The sequence below is a fragment of the Bos indicus genome, chromosome 1 (genome assembly GCF_029378745.1).
Source record: "Bos indicus isolate NIAB-ARS_2022 breed Sahiwal x Tharparkar chromosome 1, NIAB-ARS_B.indTharparkar_mat_pri_1.0, whole genome shotgun sequence".
In the NCBI taxonomy this organism is placed as follows: Eukaryota; Metazoa; Chordata; class Mammalia; order Artiodactyla; family Bovidae; genus Bos; species Bos indicus.
The window spans coordinates 149,478,111-149,500,998 of NC_091760.1; the positions used below are offsets into that span (position 1 = coordinate 149,478,111).

At 43.1% G+C, this 22,888-nt stretch overlaps 1 protein-coding gene across 5 annotated transcripts in view; it reads right to left on the bottom strand.

The window, feature by feature from the left end:
• HLCS (holocarboxylase synthetase) overlaps positions 1-22,888 on the bottom strand; it is a 214,270-nt gene that overhangs the window by 125,203 nt on the left and 66,179 nt on the right. For all 5 annotated transcript variants that reach the window (XM_070796775.1, XM_070796777.1, XM_019964095.2 and 2 more), the window contains exon 6: positions 6,682-6,953. In XM_070796775.1, the coding sequence (XP_070652876.1) occupies positions 6,682-6,953 (272 nt within the window). The remainder of the gene's footprint in view (positions 1-6,681; positions 6,954-22,888) is intronic.

Genomic DNA, 22,888 nt, shown 5'->3' on the forward strand with positions numbered 1-22,888 from the left:
CACATCTACTGTATTCCCCACTGGGTCTCTGAGCCTAGTGTGGAGTCCTGCACACAGCTGGTGCTGAAGAGAAATTAGCTGAGGGATTGAACTGGGAAAGAAAAGAGAAGTTAAAGAACTGAGACTATTACCAGCTACTTCACATAGACAAGGAAATGGAAGCTTGAAAGGTTACTGATTTGCCTGAGGTTACTCATGCGGCAAATGGTGGACCTGCAATTCCAACCCAAGGCAGCAATATTCCACATTAAGCTCTAAGCCCCTAGGTCAACCAAGATATTCGATCCTCAGTCATGGGAAATGAGTGAGCACAGGAACCTAGGCAGTTTCTGGAAATACACAGGGTCTGTGCTGCGCTGCGCTGTGCTTCAGTCCAACTGTCTGTGACCCTGTGGACTGCAAACAGCCAGGCTCCTCTGTCCATGGGGATTCTCCAGGCAAGAACACTGGAGTAGGTTGCTATGCCCTCCTCAGGGGGAATCTTTCCAACCCAGGGATCGAATCCTGATCTCCCACATTGCAGGTGGATTCTTAATCCATCTGAACCACCAAGGGAAGCTCACCATAGGATCTAGGTTTACCAAAAAGTCTGGTATACCCTCGAAAGATTAAGACTGCCACCCACCACTGAGAACATGCAAAAGACTGTGCTTTGAGTTTGGAGGAGGGTCCAGGGAAAGAGCTTCCAAACACCGCAGACTGTCCCTTAAGTGTTTCATCACTCAACAAGGCATCGGCTTGATGGTCACTTTCAGTCTCGCTTTTCTATACAGTAAAATGTGGGGACCTTTCAGGTTGTTAAACGTTGTTCAACATGGAAAGAGAGAGGCAGAAAGAAGGTCCAGTTCTAGTGAAAATGCTATCTAAATAGAACACGCTGTCATCATCACAGAATGGCAAGCATCATAAGTTTGCCCTACTGAAAAAAATAAAATCAGTTAAAAAATGTAAACTAAACATCCCCAAACACTAACAATTAATATGGAAACATTTCTGGAAAACAATAGATCATTTTATCATTTGATTCCAGGAGTTTCGCATGTGAAAGGCTAACTTATTCAGGTGTTGAGTTGAGACCAAGAAAACAAAAGCATTTGATAGAGAACTGGCTAGAATAACTCTTCAGTCATGACCAGCGGAGTCAAAGGCTGGAATGTGTGAACCTTAATTTAGAAGTAAACATTAAAATGAAGGTCTCTTTAAATTCTCCAATAATTTTCACTTTAAAAGTACCAAGTTGGCCCATAAAAAAGCTCACGCTAATTTATTTCAAAGCAATCAACTTCTTAAAAACCCTTTATTTCACAATTAGGCTAACATCACATTAATTTGGGACACTTACCAACGTATTTATCCCTTGCTCATTACCTATGTGCGCATTAAGAGTACACCGATAACACAATACAGGCATTAATATGTAAAACATCAACAAAAGCCATCTGGAAAGCTAATGAATAATCAAGGGATTTCAAATTAAACTACAGAATTTTCCCTTAGAATCTTTAGGACAACACTGTCAAGTTCAATCTATTCATTTCGCCTCCAGAATCAATTTTTCAAACTTTATGACAGGTCTAATCGCTTCCACCTGTGTCTCTAGCCTGACTCTTGACTGGCATGCTACCAGCCAGGGTGGAAATGTAGACAAAGACCCCTATTAGGATCCGGCTGTTTCTCTACTGTGAGGTCACTCAGCCATTAAATTAGTTCCAGCCCAGTTTCTGTCCTCTCAGGCCTCCACTTGTGAGGAGGAGGGTGCGCAGTAGAGCGAGTTAGGGGAGCAGAGTCAGAAGAGAAGAAAAGCGGAAAGAGATGTTAGGGGCTGACTAGACACGTATGCGAAGGGCGGAAGGAGATGTGAGGGGTTGACAAGACACGTATGTGAAAGATGCAAGGAGATGTTAGGGCTGACTGGACACGTCTGTGAAGGGCGGAGGAGATGTTAGGGGTTGACAAGACACGTATGTGAAAGATGCAAGGAGATGTTAGGGCTGACTGGACACGTCTGTGAAGGGCAGAGGAGATGTTACGAGGCTGACTCGACACGTATGCGGAAGGCGGAAGGAGATGGTAGGGCTGATGGGACACGTATGCGGAAGGCGGAAGGAGATATTAGGGGTTGTGGGCCACGTATGCAGAGAGGTGAAAACCTGGGACTGGCCCCAGACTGTGACACAAAACACAGTATCTTTCTTAAACGATGCTGGCTCTTCTCCCCTGTGCGATTTCCCCCAAATACGTTGTAGCGACTTGAGGTTTCTCCTTGTCTTTCCCTCCGCTTGGAGAAAGTCCACCGTCTCCCATACAAGGTTTCCTCAAAGGACGCTGAAGCTAGTTCACAGAACCATTTCGGCCCTCTAAACGCCTTGGAGGTTACTGAGAGCCAGGAAGGTGGGTAGAGTATAGGATTCTGACTCCAGGATCACTCCATTCAGAGGAGCTGGGGTGCTGCTGATGCCCAGATTGCAGAACCGAGGTGAGCAAGGGCCAAGAGGGTGAGAATGCCAAGGTCACAGAGCTAGCTGGTGATGAAACCTTCAGGTCCAGTGTTTCTCTCTACTAGACAGTGAGCTTTACGCGTGATACAGAAACTGCTCCAAAAACTTCACTGATCAGTCTGCTCCTCACCCAGAGCAATGTTATGTGCTGTGACCACTTCTCTCTGTCTGCCCAAACTCCAAGGCTCAAACCAAGAAGAGGTGCACAGACGTGTGTGCATGAACTGAGTGTGCCCTGGGAACCACTTCCTCCAGGGCACTGTGAGGTTAGGGCAGTACACTCCCCGCTTTCTCTCCCCAGTGCCTAACACAGGGCCTAGCATACAGCAAGCACTCCATAAATGCTTACTCCACGTAGGATGAAGGCAAACTTAAGCGTGAAAAATCAAGGGACTTCAACAATGGTAAGAAAATAAACCTACTTATCCATGGGCGGAGGAGCCTGGTGGGCTGCAGTCCATGGGGTCGCGAAGAGTCGGACACGACTGAGCGACTTCACTTTCACTTTTTACTTTCATGCATTGGAGAAGGAAATGGCAACCCACTCCAGTATTCTTGCCTGGAGAATCCCAGGGACAGAGGAGCCTAATGGGCTGCCGTCTATGGGGTCGCACAGAGTCGGACACTACTGAAGCGACTTAGCAGCAGCAGCAGCAGCAGCAGCAGCAACAAAGAAATCTAAATTATTCTTTACAAATAAAAAACAAACAGTCCATGTGTGGCCAGTTCATCCAGGATATATACAAGGATGCAAAGAGAATCAGTATGAATGAGTTCATCTGTCTCCCCACACACTGGCTTCACACCTAAGTTGTTTCAATCTCTGATCAGTGAACTATGGGTCAAATAAAAGACAACCGCACAATTACCATAATGGCTCAGTTACCCTAAGCCTGCGCTCCAAGGTCTAGTTTTCCCCTTCCTGCCTTCCCTAGGGCTGATGGTCAATCAATGCTTATCACGAGATTCCACTAAATGTGCAGCGCTCTGGACCAAACCAGGTCAGAGTCAGCACCTGGAGGCACTTGTCCAGCAGTGAGGAGGGCTGAGCACTGGCCGATCCACACCCCCTTGTCTGGGACCCCACCACCAGCAGCAGCTCACATCTTCAAACGGCGTCCCAGGTCTGCAGCCACAGGACTGACCACGGAACACAGTGAAGGTTCCCTGGTCCAGACGCAGGACTAAACCCATGGCCCTGGTGGGACTCTTCCCAACCAGCTGAGCTAACTGGTCACAAGAAAAGCTCCCAGAAAATAACTCAGGGGGAAAAAAAAGATTGTCTAAGTGAACCGAAGTCAGAATTTACCCTGTGTTATCCTGACCATCAGGTAGAAAATGCATTTCGTGGTTAGATCAGATCAGATCAGATCAGTCGCTCAGTCGTGTCCAACTCTTTGCGACCCCATGAATCGCAGCACGCCAGGCCTCCCTGTCCAACATCAACTCCCGGAGTTCACCGAGACTCACGTCCATCGAGTCAGTGATGCCATCCAGTCATCTCATCCTCTGTCATCCCCTTCTCCTCTTGCCCCCAATCCCTCCCAGCATCAGAGTCTTTTCCAATGAGTCAATTCTTTGCATGAGGTGGCCAAAGTACTGGAGTTTCAGCTTTAGCATCATTCCTTCCAAAGAAATCCCAGGGCCGATCTCCTTCAGAATGGACTGGTTGGATCTCCTTGCAGTCCAAGGGACTCTCAAGAATCTTCTCCAACACCACAGTTCAAAAGCATCAAATACATGTTAACCAAAAAAAAAAAAAAAGCCTGGGGTAGGGGATTCAGGGTGAAATTAACCTCTTCCAACCAGACTTGGTTGGGTGGCTTGCCATGTCAGACTATCCGGGAAACAGCGCTCACTCTTGTGGTTTTTGCTCTTTATTACTGGAGGGCGAGTCCTCAGGGCCATCAAACACCTTGACGTTATCAGCAAGCCACTCCCGCCTTTCCCTCTGCTGCTCCTTGTCCTCAGAGCTCCTTCCCTTCTACAGAACCACTGGCCAAGCTTTAACTGGGGCAGGAGGTGATGGTGGTGGTGGTTCACGGCTTCAAGACCAGTCTGCTCCCCTGACAGGAGATCAAATGAAAGCTTCCAGTGCTACCTCAGTGTCACAGCAGCTTAAGCTGGGCTTGTGGTCAAAGAAGCACACATAACCTCCAACAATCTGTCCAAAGAAAAAGGTCCAAATCCTCCTGGATTTATAACAACATAAGAAAGTTACCTCTAACGACACTGAATAAGCAGCGAAATAAAAACAGAGTTACCTGAAAATAACTGTTTCCAACTATGATTTTAACTTTTGCAAGCAATGGGGCCATCATGATGTATTATACTTCTTAAAGGCCTTCTGCTAATTTTTTAGCAGCCTGACAAACAGAAAGTACAAACGGAAGTTAGAAAGACTTCTAACTGCCCTCTAATATCTGCCCTCCTCTCCTCCTGGTTAACAGAAACCTAATTTTCAGTAGATGCATCGATGCCAAGTACAAAGATGGCATTTATTTCCTCGTCATCCTTGGAGGTAACTATGGTCATGTTCTAGCCCTGGGAGATGAACAAACACACCATGAGCAACTTCTGAAAGAGCCCATATGTGGACCGCCCCAACTTACACTCTCCTTTGCTCACCAGGTAAAATGAGAGAGAATATAAAAGCTTGGGTTACCTCTTGGCACCCACCCTAGGAAGGTACCCACAAGCCCTCTTGGTAACACACTGCCCACTGCCCAAACCCAGCAACCATAATCTCAATGTTTCAAGATTGCCCCGATACAAAATACTCTTCACTATTGTCCACAAAAATGGTCTGGAAGTGCCAATGTTTTTCTATCTGAATTTCACCCAAATATTTTTTGTTAAATATTGTCTGATTTTTTTATTTGGCAGATATGATTAGAATGGGTCACCTTTTCGATATAGTAGTGTACACTAGAGTAGCAAAAGATTATCACAGAGTTTGTACAAGCAAGTAATAATCGCTCCATACAAATACAGGGTTTTTTGTCTCTATGGGAACACCAAGGATTGGGGAGTGGAGGCAGGAGACGATGGCAACACTGAAAGAAAAAAAACAATACAAAACAACTCGGGAGACAAGACCTATTCATTGCCATTGCTCATATTCCCCTTTCGACTTTGTCTCCTCACTGCTAGGTCCCCTATAGTAATGCTGTTTCTACATCCTGTACATACACTAAAACTGCCGTTTCCATGACTGAGCATGAGAGTCACGAAATCCTAAAATTATCTCATCACCTTATATCAACATACTAGCAAATTCCAGAAATCATTGTTCAGAAGAAAAGCCAAAATATTTCCATACGTTCCATATGCTGAATTATATATCTGCCTAATTATGCGGTTCCACAGGTGAAAGTGCCCAGAAACCATGAAGGGGGTGGGGGATTCTGCAGTCTTAGCATTCCTCAAATTTTAGTCCTATGTTGAAGGAAGATGCTTTTCTTATTCATGCCCTCTATAACCCTACTTTTTAAACAACATAAAAGTATTAATTAATAGAGACTAATTTGGAGTTTAAAATGAACCTTTCATCTGTTTCCCATTGTTTAACCTTTAATCAAAGTCCATGAAACAGAAGAAATAAGAAGGAAAACTTGAAATAAGACTGAATTTCCAACATCCCAATGGGATTAGAGAGTGCTTTAAAATAGCAACATACCAAAACAGGTAAGTACAAAGCTCCTGTTTATTTCAACCGAACACAGCTTACATGTTCAAATTTGCTATGCTAATAACTCCGCAAACATCTTAAACTGGTTATAACATCTCAACACTGGTTACAACAGAGTAAACTGGCAACATGAACAATAGCGCCACCTGTCAAACACCTTTTTTTCATAATATTCTTTTTCCCAAAGACATGAACGGTCAGATTAAAGGAAGACAGACACAAGGCACAGAAGTCCCTCATTCTTTAAAACACAGATCTCTGACCCAAGAATTTTAATTTCTCTATCTACAGACGGGTGTATTGCTAGTGGTATATTAAAGAGTTATCGCTCTAATCTTCATGATTAAGTTATGAATAAGCTATTGCTTTAAGCATAGCATTAGGTTATTGCTCTAAATCTTCCTCCCTCTCCCTGAGCACTGGTTGGAGAGAACCATCAAGATACCTGGGGTCCTCCAAGCAAATATAGAAACCAGCCTGGCCAGGACTTACCCGTCCAGAAGATTCATTGTAGTGGGCGTCACTTCGGCAAACAGAATGACTTTCCCAAGCTTCTTTGTCTTCAGGTTTTGTCGGTAAATCTCGAAGTCAAAGTTTTCTGATGAGCAGGACTCTGTGTCAGTCACCACGGGTATGGCGGATGGGGTGATTTCTATTTCAGATGTGTAGGATGAAATGAATTTCAGGGAGACTTTGCTGGATCTTATTACTCCTTCAGGATCCACATGTTTCCCCAGCCACTGCACAAGAGGACCCCGGATTTCCTGTGCCATAAAGAAATAAGTGGGAAGGTCATAATTTGGTATTACATTAGATGATGGTAGCTTTCCCTTAAAATGCCACTTTGGTAAGAGAAGTACTTCCTAATTCATGACCAATAAAAGCTAGGTTAACATATTCTGAACGTAAAAACTATCATACAATAGACAATGACTACACTAGGTTTGGACTTCCAGGTGGCTCAGTGGGAAAGAATCCGCCTGCCAGTGCAAGAGATTTGGGTTCAATCAATCCCTGGGCGAGGAAGATCCCCTGGAGAAGGAAATGCCAACCCACTCCAGTATTCTTGCCTGGAGAATTCCATGGACAGAGGAGCCTGGCGGGCTACAGTCCGTGGGGTCACAAAAGAATCAGACATGACTGAGCAACTAAACAACAACACTAAGTATACCTATATTATAAAAATATGAACTGGTTCAGAAAGCAAGATCCAGGGAAATAGGCACATTTCTATCCTACACTAGATCCTAAATTCTCAAAAGTCCTTCCTTTCCAGTTCTAGAGTTCATGAGTGATCCTCTAGGCCTCTATGGAGGCCTCAGTTTTCATTCCAATCCCAAAGAAAGGCAATGCCAAAGAATGCTCAAACTACCGCACAATTGCACTTATCTCACACGTTAGTAAAGTAATGCTCAAAATTCTCCAAGCCAGGCTTCAGCAATACGTGAACCGTGAACTTCCTGATGTTCAAGCTGATTTTAGAAAAGGCAGAGGAACCAGAGATCAAATTGCCAACATCCGCTGGATCATGGAAAAAGCAAGAGAGTTCCAGAAAAACATCGATTTCTGCTTTATTGACTATGCCAAAGCCTTTGACTGTGTGGATCACAATCAACTGTGGAAAATTCTTCAAGAGATGGGGATACCAGACCACCTGACCTGCCTCTTGAGAAATCTGTATGCAGGTCAGGAAGCAACAGTTAGAGCTGGACATGGAACAACAGACTGGTTCCAAATAGGAAAAGGAGTACGTCAAGGCTGTATATTGTTACCCTGCTTATTTAACTTCTATGCAGAGTACATCATGACAAATGCTGGGCTGGAAGAAGCACAAGCTGGAATCAAGATTGCTGGGAGAAATCTCAATAACCTCAGATATGCAGATGACACCACCCTTATGGCAGAAAGTGAAGAGGAACTCAAAGCCTCTTGATGAAAGTGAAAGTGGAGAGTGAAAGAGTTGGCTTAAAGCTCAACATTCAGAAAACGAAGATCATGGCATCCGGTCCCATCACTTCATGGGAAATAGATGGAGGAACAGTGGAAACAGTGTCAGACTTTATTTTTGGGGGCTCCAAAATCACTGCAGATGGTGACTGCAGCCATGAAATTAAAAGACACTTACTCCTTGGAAGGAAAGTTATGACCAACCTAGATAGCATATTCAAGGGCAGAGACATTACTTTGCCAACAAAGGTTCGTCTAGTCAAGTTTTTCCTGTATGGATATGAGAGTTGGACTGTGAAGAAGGCTGAGCGCTGAAGAATTGATGCTTTTGAACTGTGGTGTTGGAGAAGACTCTTGAGAGTCCCTTGGACTGCAAGGAGATCCAACCAGTCCATTCTGAAGGAGATCAGCCCTGGGATTTCTTTGGAAGGAATGATGCTAAAGCTGAAACTCCAGTACTTTGGCCACCTCATGCAAAGAGTTGACTCATTGGAAAAGTCTCTGATGCTGGGAGGGATTGGGGGCAGGAGGAGAAGGGGACGACAGAGGATGAGATGGCTGGATGGCATCACTGACTCGATGGACGTGAGTCCGAGTGAACTCTGGGAGTTGGTGATAGACAGGGAGGCCTGGCGTGCTGCGATTCATGGGGTCGCAAAGAGTCGGACACAACTGAGCGACTGAACTGAACTGAGGCCTCTATGCATTTTACAGAAAGTTTTTAACCTTATACTTCCACCCCTCAAAGAAATTCATTATCTGGGAAAATAAAGCCTAGGTGAAAAGTCACAGGAGACAAAGTACTAAGATACTAGAGCATTCCCTCTCGGCCTCTGCAGGACCTCCACCTCGTCTCGTAGACAAGCTGACCACCACCAGCCACTGACAGGTCACTAACAGTGAAAGGAATGGGGTACCCAAGATGCTTTCGCTTTACTCCAAATGCAGTCCATGGAGGGGAAGACAGAAGTCCAGTACTTACAACCTAACCTAGTACCGAACTCTCTATCCTACCTCCCAAGAAGCTGCAACTTCCCCTTGGACCCTGGGAGACCTGGGGCCTCCCCCTGGGGTGGAGCATCAGGGGATTCAGGTGGGGAAGTCAGCATCCCAAGGGGCTAGCACAAAACATATTAAAATCTGCTACAGGAAGTGCTGATCTGAACTCCTGGGCCCTCTTCACACAAATGCCAGGCACTTCCTAAGAGGAGGCCTTCTGTTAGCACCCGGGGTCTGTCCCAGAGCTCTGCATGCCTAAGAGAAACACCTTCAAAGATGAAATTTCATTTAACTAAATTCACTTGATGAACCTTTAAAACTCAGTTCCCCTTTGCAGAAAACACAGAGGCTAGAGGAAGAAGTTAAATGGCTTCAGAAGGAAGTGATCAGAAGAAATCCAGAGGGCGAGACATTTTATAGCACAAGAATCTTCAAGTGTGTGTGTGTGAAAACAAATCTGAATTTGCTTGAACACATTCAACAGCTGGATGTTATAAGGGCACTGCACAAGCTAAAGATACGTCAGTGGATAGGTTAAATCACGCGCACACAGAGAGAGAGAGAGATGTAAAGTAATCTGAAAAATAAACACTTCTTAACTAACTTGGTTTTCATTAATTCAAGCAGGGAGGTAAACAGTTACTCAACAGGTGTAGGTAATGTGATTCCTCTCTATTCAAAGTCAATGAAAGTCAAACCAAAAAGAAACAGCCAGCACCAGGTAGAACTTTCAGAACAGGAAGAAAGCAGGGAACCACTTCTGGAGCAAATTATCCAATTGGCCATCTACGCATCATTCATCTAATAAACTGTTTTTGAAAGCAACACATAGAGACGTACAAATATGCAAAAGAAATTAAAATTTGAGTAGGCAAGGTACAGGAGGTTTTTATTTTTAATCTTATACTTCTTTCATATAATCTTTCAGGACTTAATCAGGGCAAAGTAAGTTACTCAGAAAAAAAGAGAATCTAAAAAGATACAAAATGAGGTGAGGAATCTCTTAAGAAATATACCTATATACCATCTATAATTCTCCTAAATTTTTATATTCACTATAGTCAAATGCAACTTGTAGCCATCGAGTAAAACTAAGTACACAAGGGTAGTATTTAGGCTCCCCCCCTCCCCCGCCCCTATTGTCCCTGGACAAGAGATACAATTCTGGCCACAAGAAATATCAAAGTTACTACCTGTTTGAAGAAATTCCACCTGCTATATGCTATAAAAGGACATATGTTACAATGATGACTTAAGAGCTGCAGAAGTAGCTGCTAACACATATAAGGAAAAGGAATTAATTAACGAATCTTGGCTTAACTCTACCAATGACCACTAAGAGAGAATAGAAATGCTATTGAAGAAAAAAGTTTGGATCATATATATCAAGGCAAATGGTCAGACATGAGTAGTAGTAACAATCCTCTACCCCTCAAATCTACCTGAATCTTTAAACACAAACTACCAGAGAGCGCAAAAATGTCACCGCTTTCAGGAAGACTGACCCACAGCCTGTCTAGGTTAGGACTATCCTTCATAAACTTAATGACTTTATAGCACTTTTCAAACTGTAATTCCATAGTTTGTACAACTATTTACTCAATGTCCCACTGTTTTGCTAGAATAGAACATAAGGTCCATAAAGACAACAAATGCGTGTTTCTGTCTTGCTCCCAACTGTATCCATGGCACCTGGTACCAAGTGGATATTGCATGCTTAATAAGCATTCATTGTATAAATGCACATTAAACTCCATACCAAAATAAAGTCCCACAAGTAATAGACATAAATAGGTATATCCAAGAGGGAAAACCCAGAAAAGGCAATGATAAGAGATAGCCTTGAAATGGATATATATGCATCAAAAAGAAATGTGAAATTGTTAAATTAGTTCTGTTGAAAATAAAACAACTGCTATCAAATTCCACCCCAATGAAATTCATAAAAACCTTCTAATTAATGTTATTTTTTTAACATTTGAACTTCAAGAATTTAGTATTTACTTTTCTCTAAGATTTCAGGCTAATTAAATACAATTTAAGTGGAACCCAAAACAACGTTTTATAGTCACATAAATGCTGGCCCCTTTGAATTCACCACAGCACTAGGAAAACACTAGCTATTCTCAAGGAAGGTGAATGTGCCTGTTTCCTACTGGGACATGTCGCACACAATATGAAAACCCCAAGGAATCCCCCCCAAAAAGTACTAGAACTAGTAACTTGGTTTTCAGCAAGGTTGCAAAATACAAGGTCAATATAAAAACTGGGTTTATTTCTAGCCATGAATATCTGAAGCCTAAATTTTATTTAAACATCATTTTCAATGGCATCAATAGATGTGAAACATTTAGGAATAAATTAAAATATGTGCCAGACCTGTACACTGCAAACTATGAAACACTGAAAACTTAAAGAAGTCCTAAATAACTGAAGAGATATACTATGTTCATGGATTAGAACATTCAATATTATTAAGACATCAATGCTTCTCCAATTTGATCTACAGATTTGATGCAATTCCCATCAAAGTCTTAACAAGCTTTCTTTTGTAGACATTGATAAGCTATTTCTAAAACTTAAACAGAAAAAGAATAGGCCTAGAATGATCAAAACAATTTGGGGAAGAAAAAAAGAAGATTTCCATTATCTGACTTCAAGACATTTTAAAGCTACAGTAATCAAGACAGTATGGTATTGGCTTGGTGGTGGTAGTGGTGGTTTAGTCACTAAGTCATGTCCAACTCTTATGACCCCATGGACCATATCGGGCTCTTCTATCCATGAGATCTATCCAGGCAAGAACACTGGAATGGGTTGCCATTTCCTTCTCCAGGGAGAATTCCTGACCAGGGATCATAGGTGGCTTCTTTACCACTGAATCACCAGGGAACCCCACTGTATTGGCTTACAGATAGACTGCTGCTGCTAAGTCACTTCAGTCGTGTCCAACTTTGTGTGACCCCACAGACGGCAGCCCACCAGGGTCCCCCGTCCCTGGGATTCTCCAGGCAAGAACACTGGAGTGGGTTGCTATTTCCTTCTCCAATGCATGAAAGTGAAAAGTCAAAGTGAAGTCACTCAGTCGTGTCCGACTCTCAGCGACCCCATGGACTGCAGCCTTCCGGGGTCCTCCATCCATGGGATTTTCCAGGCAAGAGTGCTGGAGTGGGGTGCCATTGCCTTCTCCGTACAGATAGACATACATTACTAAAAACAGAATAAAGTCCAGAAATAGGGCCACATACGTATGTTCAATTGATTTTCAACAAGGTAATTCACCTGAAAAAGAATCATCTTTTCAATACATGGTACTAAAACAAGGGAACATATGCAAAAAAAAAAAAAGAAAACCACCAAAATTTAATCCTTACAGGTATACTAAAATTAACTTGAATCATAGACCTATATGTAAGCTCTATATATATATATATATACACACACACACATATATATACATATATATATATATATATATATACATATAACCTATATGTAAATAAATGTAATGCTATAAAACGAATAAAATAGAGGAGGAAATTTTCTGATCTTAGAATCAGATCAGATCAGATCAGTCGCTCAGTCGTGTCCGACTCTTTGCGACCCCATGAATCACAGCACGCCAGGCCTCCCTGTCCATCACCAACTCCTGGAGTTCACTCAGACTCACGTCCATCGAGTCAGCGATGCCATCCAGCCATCTCATCCTCTGTCGTCCCCTTCTCCTCCTGCCCCCAATCCCTCCCAGCATCAGAGACTTTTCCAATGAGTCAACTCTTTGCATGAGGTGGCCAAAGTACTGGAGTTTCAGCTTTAGCATCATTCCTTCCAAAGAAATCCCAGGGCTGATCTCCTTCAGAATGAACTGGTTGGATCTCCTTGCAGTCCAAGGGACTCTCAAGAGTCTTCTCCAACACCACAGTTCAAAAGCATCAATTCTTCGGCGCTCAGCCTTCTTCACAGTCCAACTCTCACATCCATACATGACCACAGGAAAAACCATAGCCTTGACTAGACGAACCTTTGTTGGCAAAGTAATGTCTCTGCCCTTGAATATGCTATCTAGGTTGGTCATAACTTTCCTTCCAAGGAGTAAGCATCTTTTAATTTCATGGCTGCAGTCACCATCTGTAGTGATTTTGGAGCCCAGAAAAATAAAGTCTGACACTGTTTCCACTGTTTCTCCATCTATTTCCCATGAAATGGTGGGACCGGAAGCCATGATCTTCGTTTTCTGAATGTTGAGCTTTAAGCCAACTTTTTCACTCTCCACTTTCACTTTCATCAAGAGGCTTTTGAGTTCCTCTTCACTTTCTGCCATAAGGGTGGTGTCATCTGCATATCTGAGGTGATTGAGATTTCTCCTGGCAATCTTGATTCCAGCTTGTGTTTCTTCCAGTCCAGCGTTTCTCATGATGTACTCTGCATATAAGTTAAATAAACAGGGTGACAATATACAGCCCTGACATACTCCTTTTCCTATTTGGAACCAGTCTGTTGTTCCATGTCCAGTTCTAACTGTTGCTTCCTGACCTGCATACAGATTTCTCAAGAGGCAGATCAGGTGGTCTGGTATTCCCATCTCTTGAAGAATTTTCCACAGTTGATTGTGATCCACACAGTCAAAGGCTTTGGCATAGTCAATAAAGCAGAAATAGATGCTTTTCTGGAACTCTCTTGCTTTTTCTATAATCCAGCAGATGTTGGCAATTTGATCTCTGGTTCCTCTGCCTTTTCTGAAACCAGCTTGATATTAATAAATCTTTTCTATGAAAGAAAGGAGTATGAACTCCCAAAGAAAAAAAGAACTAGACTTTATAAAAATTAAGAACCCTAAGAACTGCTGCCATTCAAGGATTAATGTTAAGAAAAATGAGAAGACAATAAACTGAGAGTAACTATTCTTAATACACATATCTGACAAAGGACTTGTATCCAGAATGCAAAACAACAACAACAAAAAGAAACACTTAAAAAAATGATTTTATTTATTTTTGGCTGTGTCGAGTGGGGGCTACTCTAGTTGCGCTGCTCAGCCCCTCACTGTGGCGGCGTCTCTGCTGGAGCACGGGCTCTGGGGCATGTGGGCTCAGCAGCTGCGGCTCCCAGGCTCTAGAGCACAGGGGTAGTACTAGAGGCGCATGGGCGTACCTGCTCCTCGGCATGTGGCATCTTCCCAGATCAGGGATCAAACCTGCGTCTCCTGCATTGGCATGTAGATTCTTTATCACTGAGACACCAGGAAAGCACTCCAAAAGCACTCTTAAACATAATTAGAAGAAAACAATTCAACTTAGAACAGCAGCAAAAAGATTTGAAAAGACGTTACCCAAAAGAAAATATCAGATAGCCAAAAAGCACATTAAAAGTGCTCGGCATTGTTTATCACCAGGGAAATACAAAGTAAAACCATCGGATACCTCTACAAACCCATTAGAATGGTTAAATTTCTTAGTTCTGACAGTATCTAGTGTTGGCAAAGATGTGAAGTAACTGAAACTCTCATACATTACTGATGGGAAAATAAAATGGTACAACAATTTTGGAATGCAATTTGGCAGTTTATCAAATTAAACATACACATGCCATATGATCCAGAAATTCGATTCCTAGGAAATTAACCAAGAGAAATGAAAACACACATCAACGCAAAGACCTGATTGTGAATGACCATAGAACCTTTACTCATAATAGCAAGAAAAAAAATGCAAACAACCCAATGTCCACTAACAGGAAAACAGATAAATAAGTCACAGCAGATCCATACATTGGAACACTACTCAGCAATAATGACCTACTCAGACAGGCAACAAAATGGATGAATCTCAAAAACATAAGTCTGATTAAAACTAAAATTAAAAAAGACAAAAGAGTATGTATTGTGTGATTCAACTTATGTGAAGTACTGGAAAGGACCAATCTAATTGATAATGATAGAAAGCAGATGAGTGATTGCCCAAGGATGAGCATGGGGATGGGAGAGTAGACGAGAACCGAATGAGAAACAGAACAAGAGAATTTTGTGGGATTCTGGAAATGTTCATCTTCAATGACAGTTACTCCAGCATGTATGTATATCAAATCCTACACACAAATAAGTACATTTCCTTGAATATCAGCCACACCCAGCAACATCCTTAGGCAACACTAAACAGCAACTAAAATCCACAAGACTCTGTATCCATTAATGTCCAAAAAGAACACCATTGTCTCTAGTTCTGACGAAATGCTTAAATTCACATTTAGTGAAAATACACGTAAGTGACTATTCCATAGTTAACATATTGTAACATCTGATACATGGGGTACAACTAAGATCAGAGATGTCCAGTATGCTATGTCCAGGTATGTTACAGCCATTCCACCCCCTCCCTTGTCTTATCTGCTAAATTTTATCCACCTAGCAAGACTCAGTGGGTGAAACAGCCATCCCTCTAACTCAGCATTGGATTCAAAATACTTATTACCATCTCTGCGTTCTGTGCTCCTTTTCCCAAGAAACACTAAATAATTGATCTTAACCTTTAAAGGTTTTCAATCTAGGAGACACATTTGCCCCACTGTAAATAATCAGATTAGTTGCGCTTCAGCCATAACATTGTAAGTTGCTAGGCAACATTATAAATTTATGAGTGGGTAAATCAGAAAAAATGAATCTACAAAGACACAGAATACAAGTTTTTTTAAAGGATGTTTCCATTCTCAAACATCAGAGTACACAGGAGTAGAAGAATTTATTTTTAAAAATTCTTACTACTGGTATTTTACAAACAAAATATTCCCAGACAATTTCACATTCAGTCAGTGTCTTCACACAAGTGATGAAGGCACACAGCATAGAAGATTTTTACAATCAAAAGACGACACTCCTGGAAATTCCCTGGTGGTCCAGTGGTTAGGGCTTCGTGCTTCCACTGCAGGAGGCATGAACTCTATCCCTGGTCAGGGAACTAAGATCCCACAAGCCTCAAAGCATGGCAAAAAAAAAAAAGACACTCTTGAAAAAGCAAGACTGTTTTTGGTCCTGATCTCATTTAAAGCAAGGATTGTTCATGCGGCAGCCTTCAGGGTAAACTTTTATTCTGACACCAGAACCAAGCAGAGCAAAGCCTCAGGCAGGGTCTGAGACGAGTGTGTTCCTCCTTAGGTGACTGGTCCCCCGTGAAGACCCTTCTGCTGTCTCAACTGCAACTGACCCACTGCAGTCTGATGGCAGTCGGATTCTTCCTTGGAAGGCACTGCTCTCCTGATTGGATGCCCAAGGCCCCCGCCTTCCTGCACCCCCAAATATGCTCAGTCACTGATCCAACACTGTCACCCCCAGAATAAATGGGCCTTCAGGGGCTTGTAGCTTCAGTGACTCGCTCCTGAAAGCAGTCTGTCCCCACAAGCATCCAGGTAACTGTCACCCACAGACACCCAAGGGCCAAAATGACCCGATACATGAAACATCTCTGAAAGAAATGGACACACTTTCCCATACGTGCTCCTGGCCCAGGAGCACAACCCTCATTATGTGGGGACACACTCTCCAGCTGGACTCTTGGCTGCCACCTCTTCTACTTCTAAGCATCTGGGATTGAGACCATCCACCTCAGCCCCAGCATGAAATCTGGAACCAAGCCAGCAAGATCTCCTGTGGGGCCCCTGATGATGCTTCTTTCCAGTTAGGTCCCCAAGTAATAATTCATCAGAGTGCTTCTGGCAATGCTGATTCTCAAATACAATGGGTCCAGTTTGGCAGTTCCTCAAAACGTTAAACAGTATCAACATATAAGCCAGCCATCTCTGAGCATATACTCAAAAGAGTGGGAAGCAGAAGCTTCCTCAAACACATACCTCAGCAACACCGATGTTCAGAGCAACATTGTTCACGATGGTCAAAAGGTAGAAACAACGCACATCAGTCAAAAGATGGACAGATGGTTAAACAAAATGTGGTGTGTGTACATATATACATAAAATACTCCACAGCATGCATGTGTGCATATATATATATATATATATATATATTCCAGTGTCTGTGATACATATATATGTAAATACTCCAGTGTGTGTGTGTGTACATATATACATAAAATACTCCACTTCAGTTCAGTTCAGTCGCTCAGTCGTGTCCGACTCTTTGCAATCATGTGTGCAAATATTCCAGTGTGTGTGTGTATATATATATATATATATATGTAAATACTCCAGTGTGTGTGTGTATATATATATACATAAAATACTCCAGTGTGTGTGTGTGTACATATATACATAAAATACTCCACTGCATGTATGCGTACATATAAATATTCCAGTGTGTGTATATATACACAAAATACATATATATAAATATTCTAGTGTGTGTATATATATATATAATATATATAAATATTTCAGTGTGTGTGTGTGTGTATATATATATAAATAAAATACTTCAGTATGTGTATGTGTACATATATACATAAAATACTCCAGTGTGTGTGCATATATATATAGACACACTGGAATATATATATGCACACACACTGGAGTATTTTATGTATATATGTACACACGCACACACATATATATATTGGAGAAGGCGATGGCACCCCACTCCAGTACCCTTGCCTGGAAAATCCCATGGACGGAGGAGCCTGGTGGGCTGCAGTCCATGGGGCTGCTAAGAGTCAGACATGACTGAGCGACTTCACTTTCACTTTTCACTTTCATGCATTGGAGAAGGAAATGGCAACCCATTCCAGTGTTCTTGCCTGGAGAATCCCAGGGACGAGGGAGCCTGGTGGGCTGCCATCTATGGGGTCGCACAGAGTCGGACACGACTGAAGTGACTAAGCGGCAGCAGCATATATATATAAAAAATGAGTCAGTTCTTCACATCAAGTAGCCAAAGTATTGGAGTTTCAGCTTCAACATCAGTCCTTCCAATGAACATTCAGGACTGAATTCCTTTAGGATGGACTGGTTGGATCTCCTTGCAGTCCAAGGGACTCTCAAGAGTCTTCTCCAACACCACAGTTCAAAAGCATCAATTCTTTGGCGCTCAGCTTTCTTTATAGTCCAACTCTCACATCCATACATGACTACTGGAAAAACCATAGCTTTGACTAGATGGACCTTTGTTGGCAAAGTAATGTCTCTGCTTTTTAATATGCTGTCTAGGTTGGTCATAACTTTCCTGCCAAGGAGTAAGCGTTTTTTAATTTCATGGCTGCAGTCACCATCTGCACTGATTTTGGATCCCAAATAAATAAAAGTCTGTCACTGTTCCCACTGTTTCCCCATTTATTTGCCATGAAACTTGACAATAAAGTTTACCAAAAAATTTTAAAAGAGAAGGGGATCAAGATCTCAAGCTGTATTCTCCCCAGAAGCTTCTGGTCTTCTCTGCAGCCAGGCCACTGCCTGCTGCCAAATTGCCCTGCATAAGATGAAGTGGAGAGGCAGCCATGTAGCTATGGGGTTGGTAGATGGGCGGAGCCCTGACAATGCTTTTCCCAGGGTTCCTCCTTGCCTTACCCATAAATCACCAAGGGAAGCCACTAGAGTGACTTCTCACAAGTCTTTTCCCGAGTAACTTTTCACCTAGGCAGACAAATGATTGGCAGTGTCTCTCGTGGAATGATTTTAGGTTGTCTCCATCAGGCACTAGGCTACATCCACCGTATGGAAGTGCTCACTCACTCCATGCAGAGCACTGGGCCTTTAGACAAGGATCCCAACCCTCACTAGCAATGCCACAGCACTATTATCACCATCTACGGAAGAAGAAATGGAACCTCAGATATTCCAAACCACAAAGTCAGTAAGTCACAGAGCTGGAATTTGAAACCACAAAACCAAATCTGGCTCCTAAATCATTGCTCTAATTTCTATTCCACCATCCTCAGTAAGAAGAGCTAACCCAAAATGAAGCAACATAGGAGAAGCCTGTTTACTGTAATCAAAATATCGCAGAGAGTCGGACACAACTGAGCGACTGATCTGATCTCATCTGAAGGCATCACAAAGAAAGATATAAACTCAATATAATATGCAACTATGAAGTAGTGATAAAACAGATATGGTTTGGAGCTGAGGTGGCGTGGGAGGGAGAGTGGGTGGTGGGCAAGGATTAGAATGTTTGGTAAGAGAAACCTGAATCTGAAGAAGTTTGGGTCAACCGTGCCTCCTTCAGTTCAGTTCAGTTGCTCAGTCGTATCCGACTCTTTGCAACCCCAAGAATACAGCATGCCAGGCTTCCCTGTCCATCACCAACTCCCCCGGAGCTTGCTCAAACTCATGTCCATCAAGTCAGTGATGCCATCCAACCATCTCATCCTCTGTCATTCCCTTCTCTCCTGCCTTCAATCTTTCCCAGCATCAGGGTGTTTTCCAATGAGTCAGTTCTTCGCATCAGGTGGCCAAAATATCAGAGCATCATCTTCCGCATCAGTCCTTCCAATGAATATTCAGGGCTGATTTCCTTTAGGACGGACTGGTTTGATCTCCTTGCAATCCAAGGGACTCTCAACAAGTGTTCTCCAATACCACAGTTCAAAAGCATCAAATTTTTCGGCACTCAGCTTTCTTTATTACCCAACTCACACACCCATACAGGACCACTGGAAAAACCATAGCTTTGACTAGACGGACCTTTGACACCACAGTTCAAAAGCATCAGTTCTTCAGTGTGCAGCTTTCTTTATGGTCCAGCTCTCACATCCATACAGAACTACTGGAAAAACCATAGCTTTGACTAGACGGACCTTTGCAGCAAAGTAATGTCTCTGCTTTTTAATATGCTATCTGGGTTGGTCATAGCTTTTCTTTCCAGGAGTAAACGTCTTTTAATTTCATGGCTACTCAGGCAAGCCCAGATGAGGACATTTTCACAAAGAAACAAAATTTTTATCATTTAAGTGAACTACCCGTTCATTGCTGTCTGGTTTCAGCCAGAAAGAGATGGCATATTCTAGAGTTCAAGGGAAGGGCTACTTAAGGAACTGTGGGCAGAGATAAGAGAATCAAAGCAGCAGGGCTGGGGAACACCTGGACCAGCGACAGGCCCAGAGGAGGAGCAGAGGAGACGGCACCCACAGGGGCTGTGAGCAGAGAGGGTGGAGAGGAACCCCTCCACCTCTCTCACCCACTGCCAGCACAACCAGGGCCTGGGAAGGCACCCAGAGAACAAGTGGACAGTGTAAACTGGACAGTGGCCAACACAAGTGCTGAGAGTGGACACAACCGCTTTCATCAGACCCAACTTCGAATGGTAACTCCACAGCACCAAAGGATTTATGACGAAGGGCATCCGAGATCCAAATCCCAGGCATGGGGGGGCTCCTCCCCTGAGTCAAACTTGTCACGGTCATTTCCGGTCCCCAAGGCCTGGGACACAGTAGGCACTCAATAAATGTCTGTTAAAACCTGTATTCCCTTTATTATGTAAAAGTTTCTCTCAGGCTCAGGCTCTGAAAGGCCACGGGTTTACTGCATTTTTTGTTACCTGCCAACTAGCGAAGACCACAAAAGGCTGGGGTGGACCCATAAAACAGAGGTAATGAATAAGTCATTTCTAACAAGGCTGGTTTTATAGGCATCACACCTCTGCTGGGCCAAATGGGCTCATTTTAGAGGTGAAATCTATTCTGCGAGTGCGGAGACCAAAAAAAAAAAGAGAGAGAGAGAGCCGTGGGCGGCACTAAAAGAAAAGGGAGGCGTTCTGGGTCGGCGCTCAACCACCGCTCCTACTCCAGAGGCGCTAACTTCCACTGACGGGGCCCGTGGGTTTGGGGTTCAACATCCGTAGAAATCTCCAGAGCCTTCATTAAGCCTTGCCGGTGTAAAACGCCCGCCATTTGTCCGAGGCCAACACAAACAGGCTCCTAACGGAGTTAGGAGTGTTGGCTAGGAAGCCAAGAAAGCTCCGGGTGGGAGCCCAGGCCGCAAGCTGGAACGCGAGTGGGGCAGCCCATCGCGCCTCACCCTGCGGGGGCACGTTCTGACTGGCGCACACGCACGTAGGCACGTACACGCACGCATGCGCACATATAGATGTGACCATTCCCCACCTCAGCCATGTTGGGGCGAGCAACGGGTCTAGAGCCCTAGGTCCAGGGCTGCTTTTTTTTTTTTTTTTTTTTTAATCATCAGAAGGCCCCCCACCCCGCTCCCGCAACTCATCCCAAACTACGTGCCTGTCATTCGCAGCCTGGCTTTGACCTCTCTGGAGCGCTGTGTGTGGGAGCAGGAGATAACCAGCACAGAATTGCCCACAGCTCTGCTCCAGACTAGCTGGGAGGCTTTCTTTTTAGAACGAGAAAATCCCCAGCTCCCCTTTCACCTTTAACATTCAAGAGTGAGTGTTTTGTCCCAAATGCTAAATGCTCAAGTTAAAACTGGAACATCCTCTCTAGGATTCCAAAATTAAAATACACATGTTGCCTGCAAAGAAGAGAGGTGGCCAGTATGAGGACGATTCAGGGAAGGCAGAGAGAGTTTTCTACTCCGGTCCATTTATTTTAGCAAAACCTCATTTGGTCAACTGTTTTTGTACATGACACTGGAAAATTCAGAGAGTCCCAGAGGATATTACATTGGAGGGGAAAAAAAGGGCCTGTGAAGGCATTCCCTTCTGCCCTACAAGGAGAGGACGGACAAATTCGCAAGCAAGCATTCCAAGGAGACGGTCTAAAATCTGCACTTTAGGAAGCCTTACTAGTTGATGGGAAGGAGCAGCTAGCTGATGAGCCAGTGTGTACTTAGTTATAGTTTCTAAACTGGAAAGCACTTTAATAACAGATAAACTATTGCAACTTTTTTCTGAAGCTCCATCTTTCCAGTCTTGCTCTGGGGTACATCAACAGCTGATTCTTTTAAACTGTTTAATGTGATGTTAATGAAGCCCCCAACACACCTGGATAAAGGGTGACAGCTAGATTGAACCGGGCAGTCAATCTGAGCCTGGTGGGCTGTTTACTGTTGGCCTGTCCCCCAAGGCTTGTCGGCTCTCCCAGACACAGGAATGGAAGATGTGTTTCACCATACTTCAGTGAGAAATGCCAAAACATTTTTTAAGTTTTCAAACAAAACACACTTATTAAATGCCTACTACAGGCAAAATACTGGAAAAGGGATACAAAGATTAACAACATATGGTCCTTGCCTTCAAATGATCTTGTATTACAGTTTAATAGGGTAGACAGATATTCGTAACTACAACCGCATTTGTGCACCACCCCCCCCACCACCAAATTTTAACCTTCATATAAAAGTAAGCAGTCAGATCTAAGGTTCCAGTATTGGTATGGGAAACTGCAAGAAAAATTGTAAATCCTGTATACATAACATGGTCATCACTGGAATTTTCCTGGATCAGGGTTGAGAAGTCCTATGCTGAGCATAAAAGATCAACTAGTTGTCCTCAAAGCATGTGGCTCTGAGGTGCTTTATGTTCCATAATTTAGAACTTTTTAAAGATATATTCTAAAAATTTTCTACTTGCTGGCCCATTGTGAGGATCGGATGTGCCCATAGTCCAGTACAGCAATGACCAGCTATCCAGAACCATTACAAACCAGTAGGCTACTGGTTTTACTTCAAATAAAGAAAACAAGCCCAGGTCCAAATGGAAATTAGTGGCACTCTCTTATCAACTCCTAGAAACAAAAATGTGGTAGCCTCATACTGTCATAAATAACTTAAGTTCTATGCTCTGTGTTAACTTGAAGACACACATCTTTTGAAAAACAAACTCTATCAATAAATTGTGGTAAAACGTTAACCA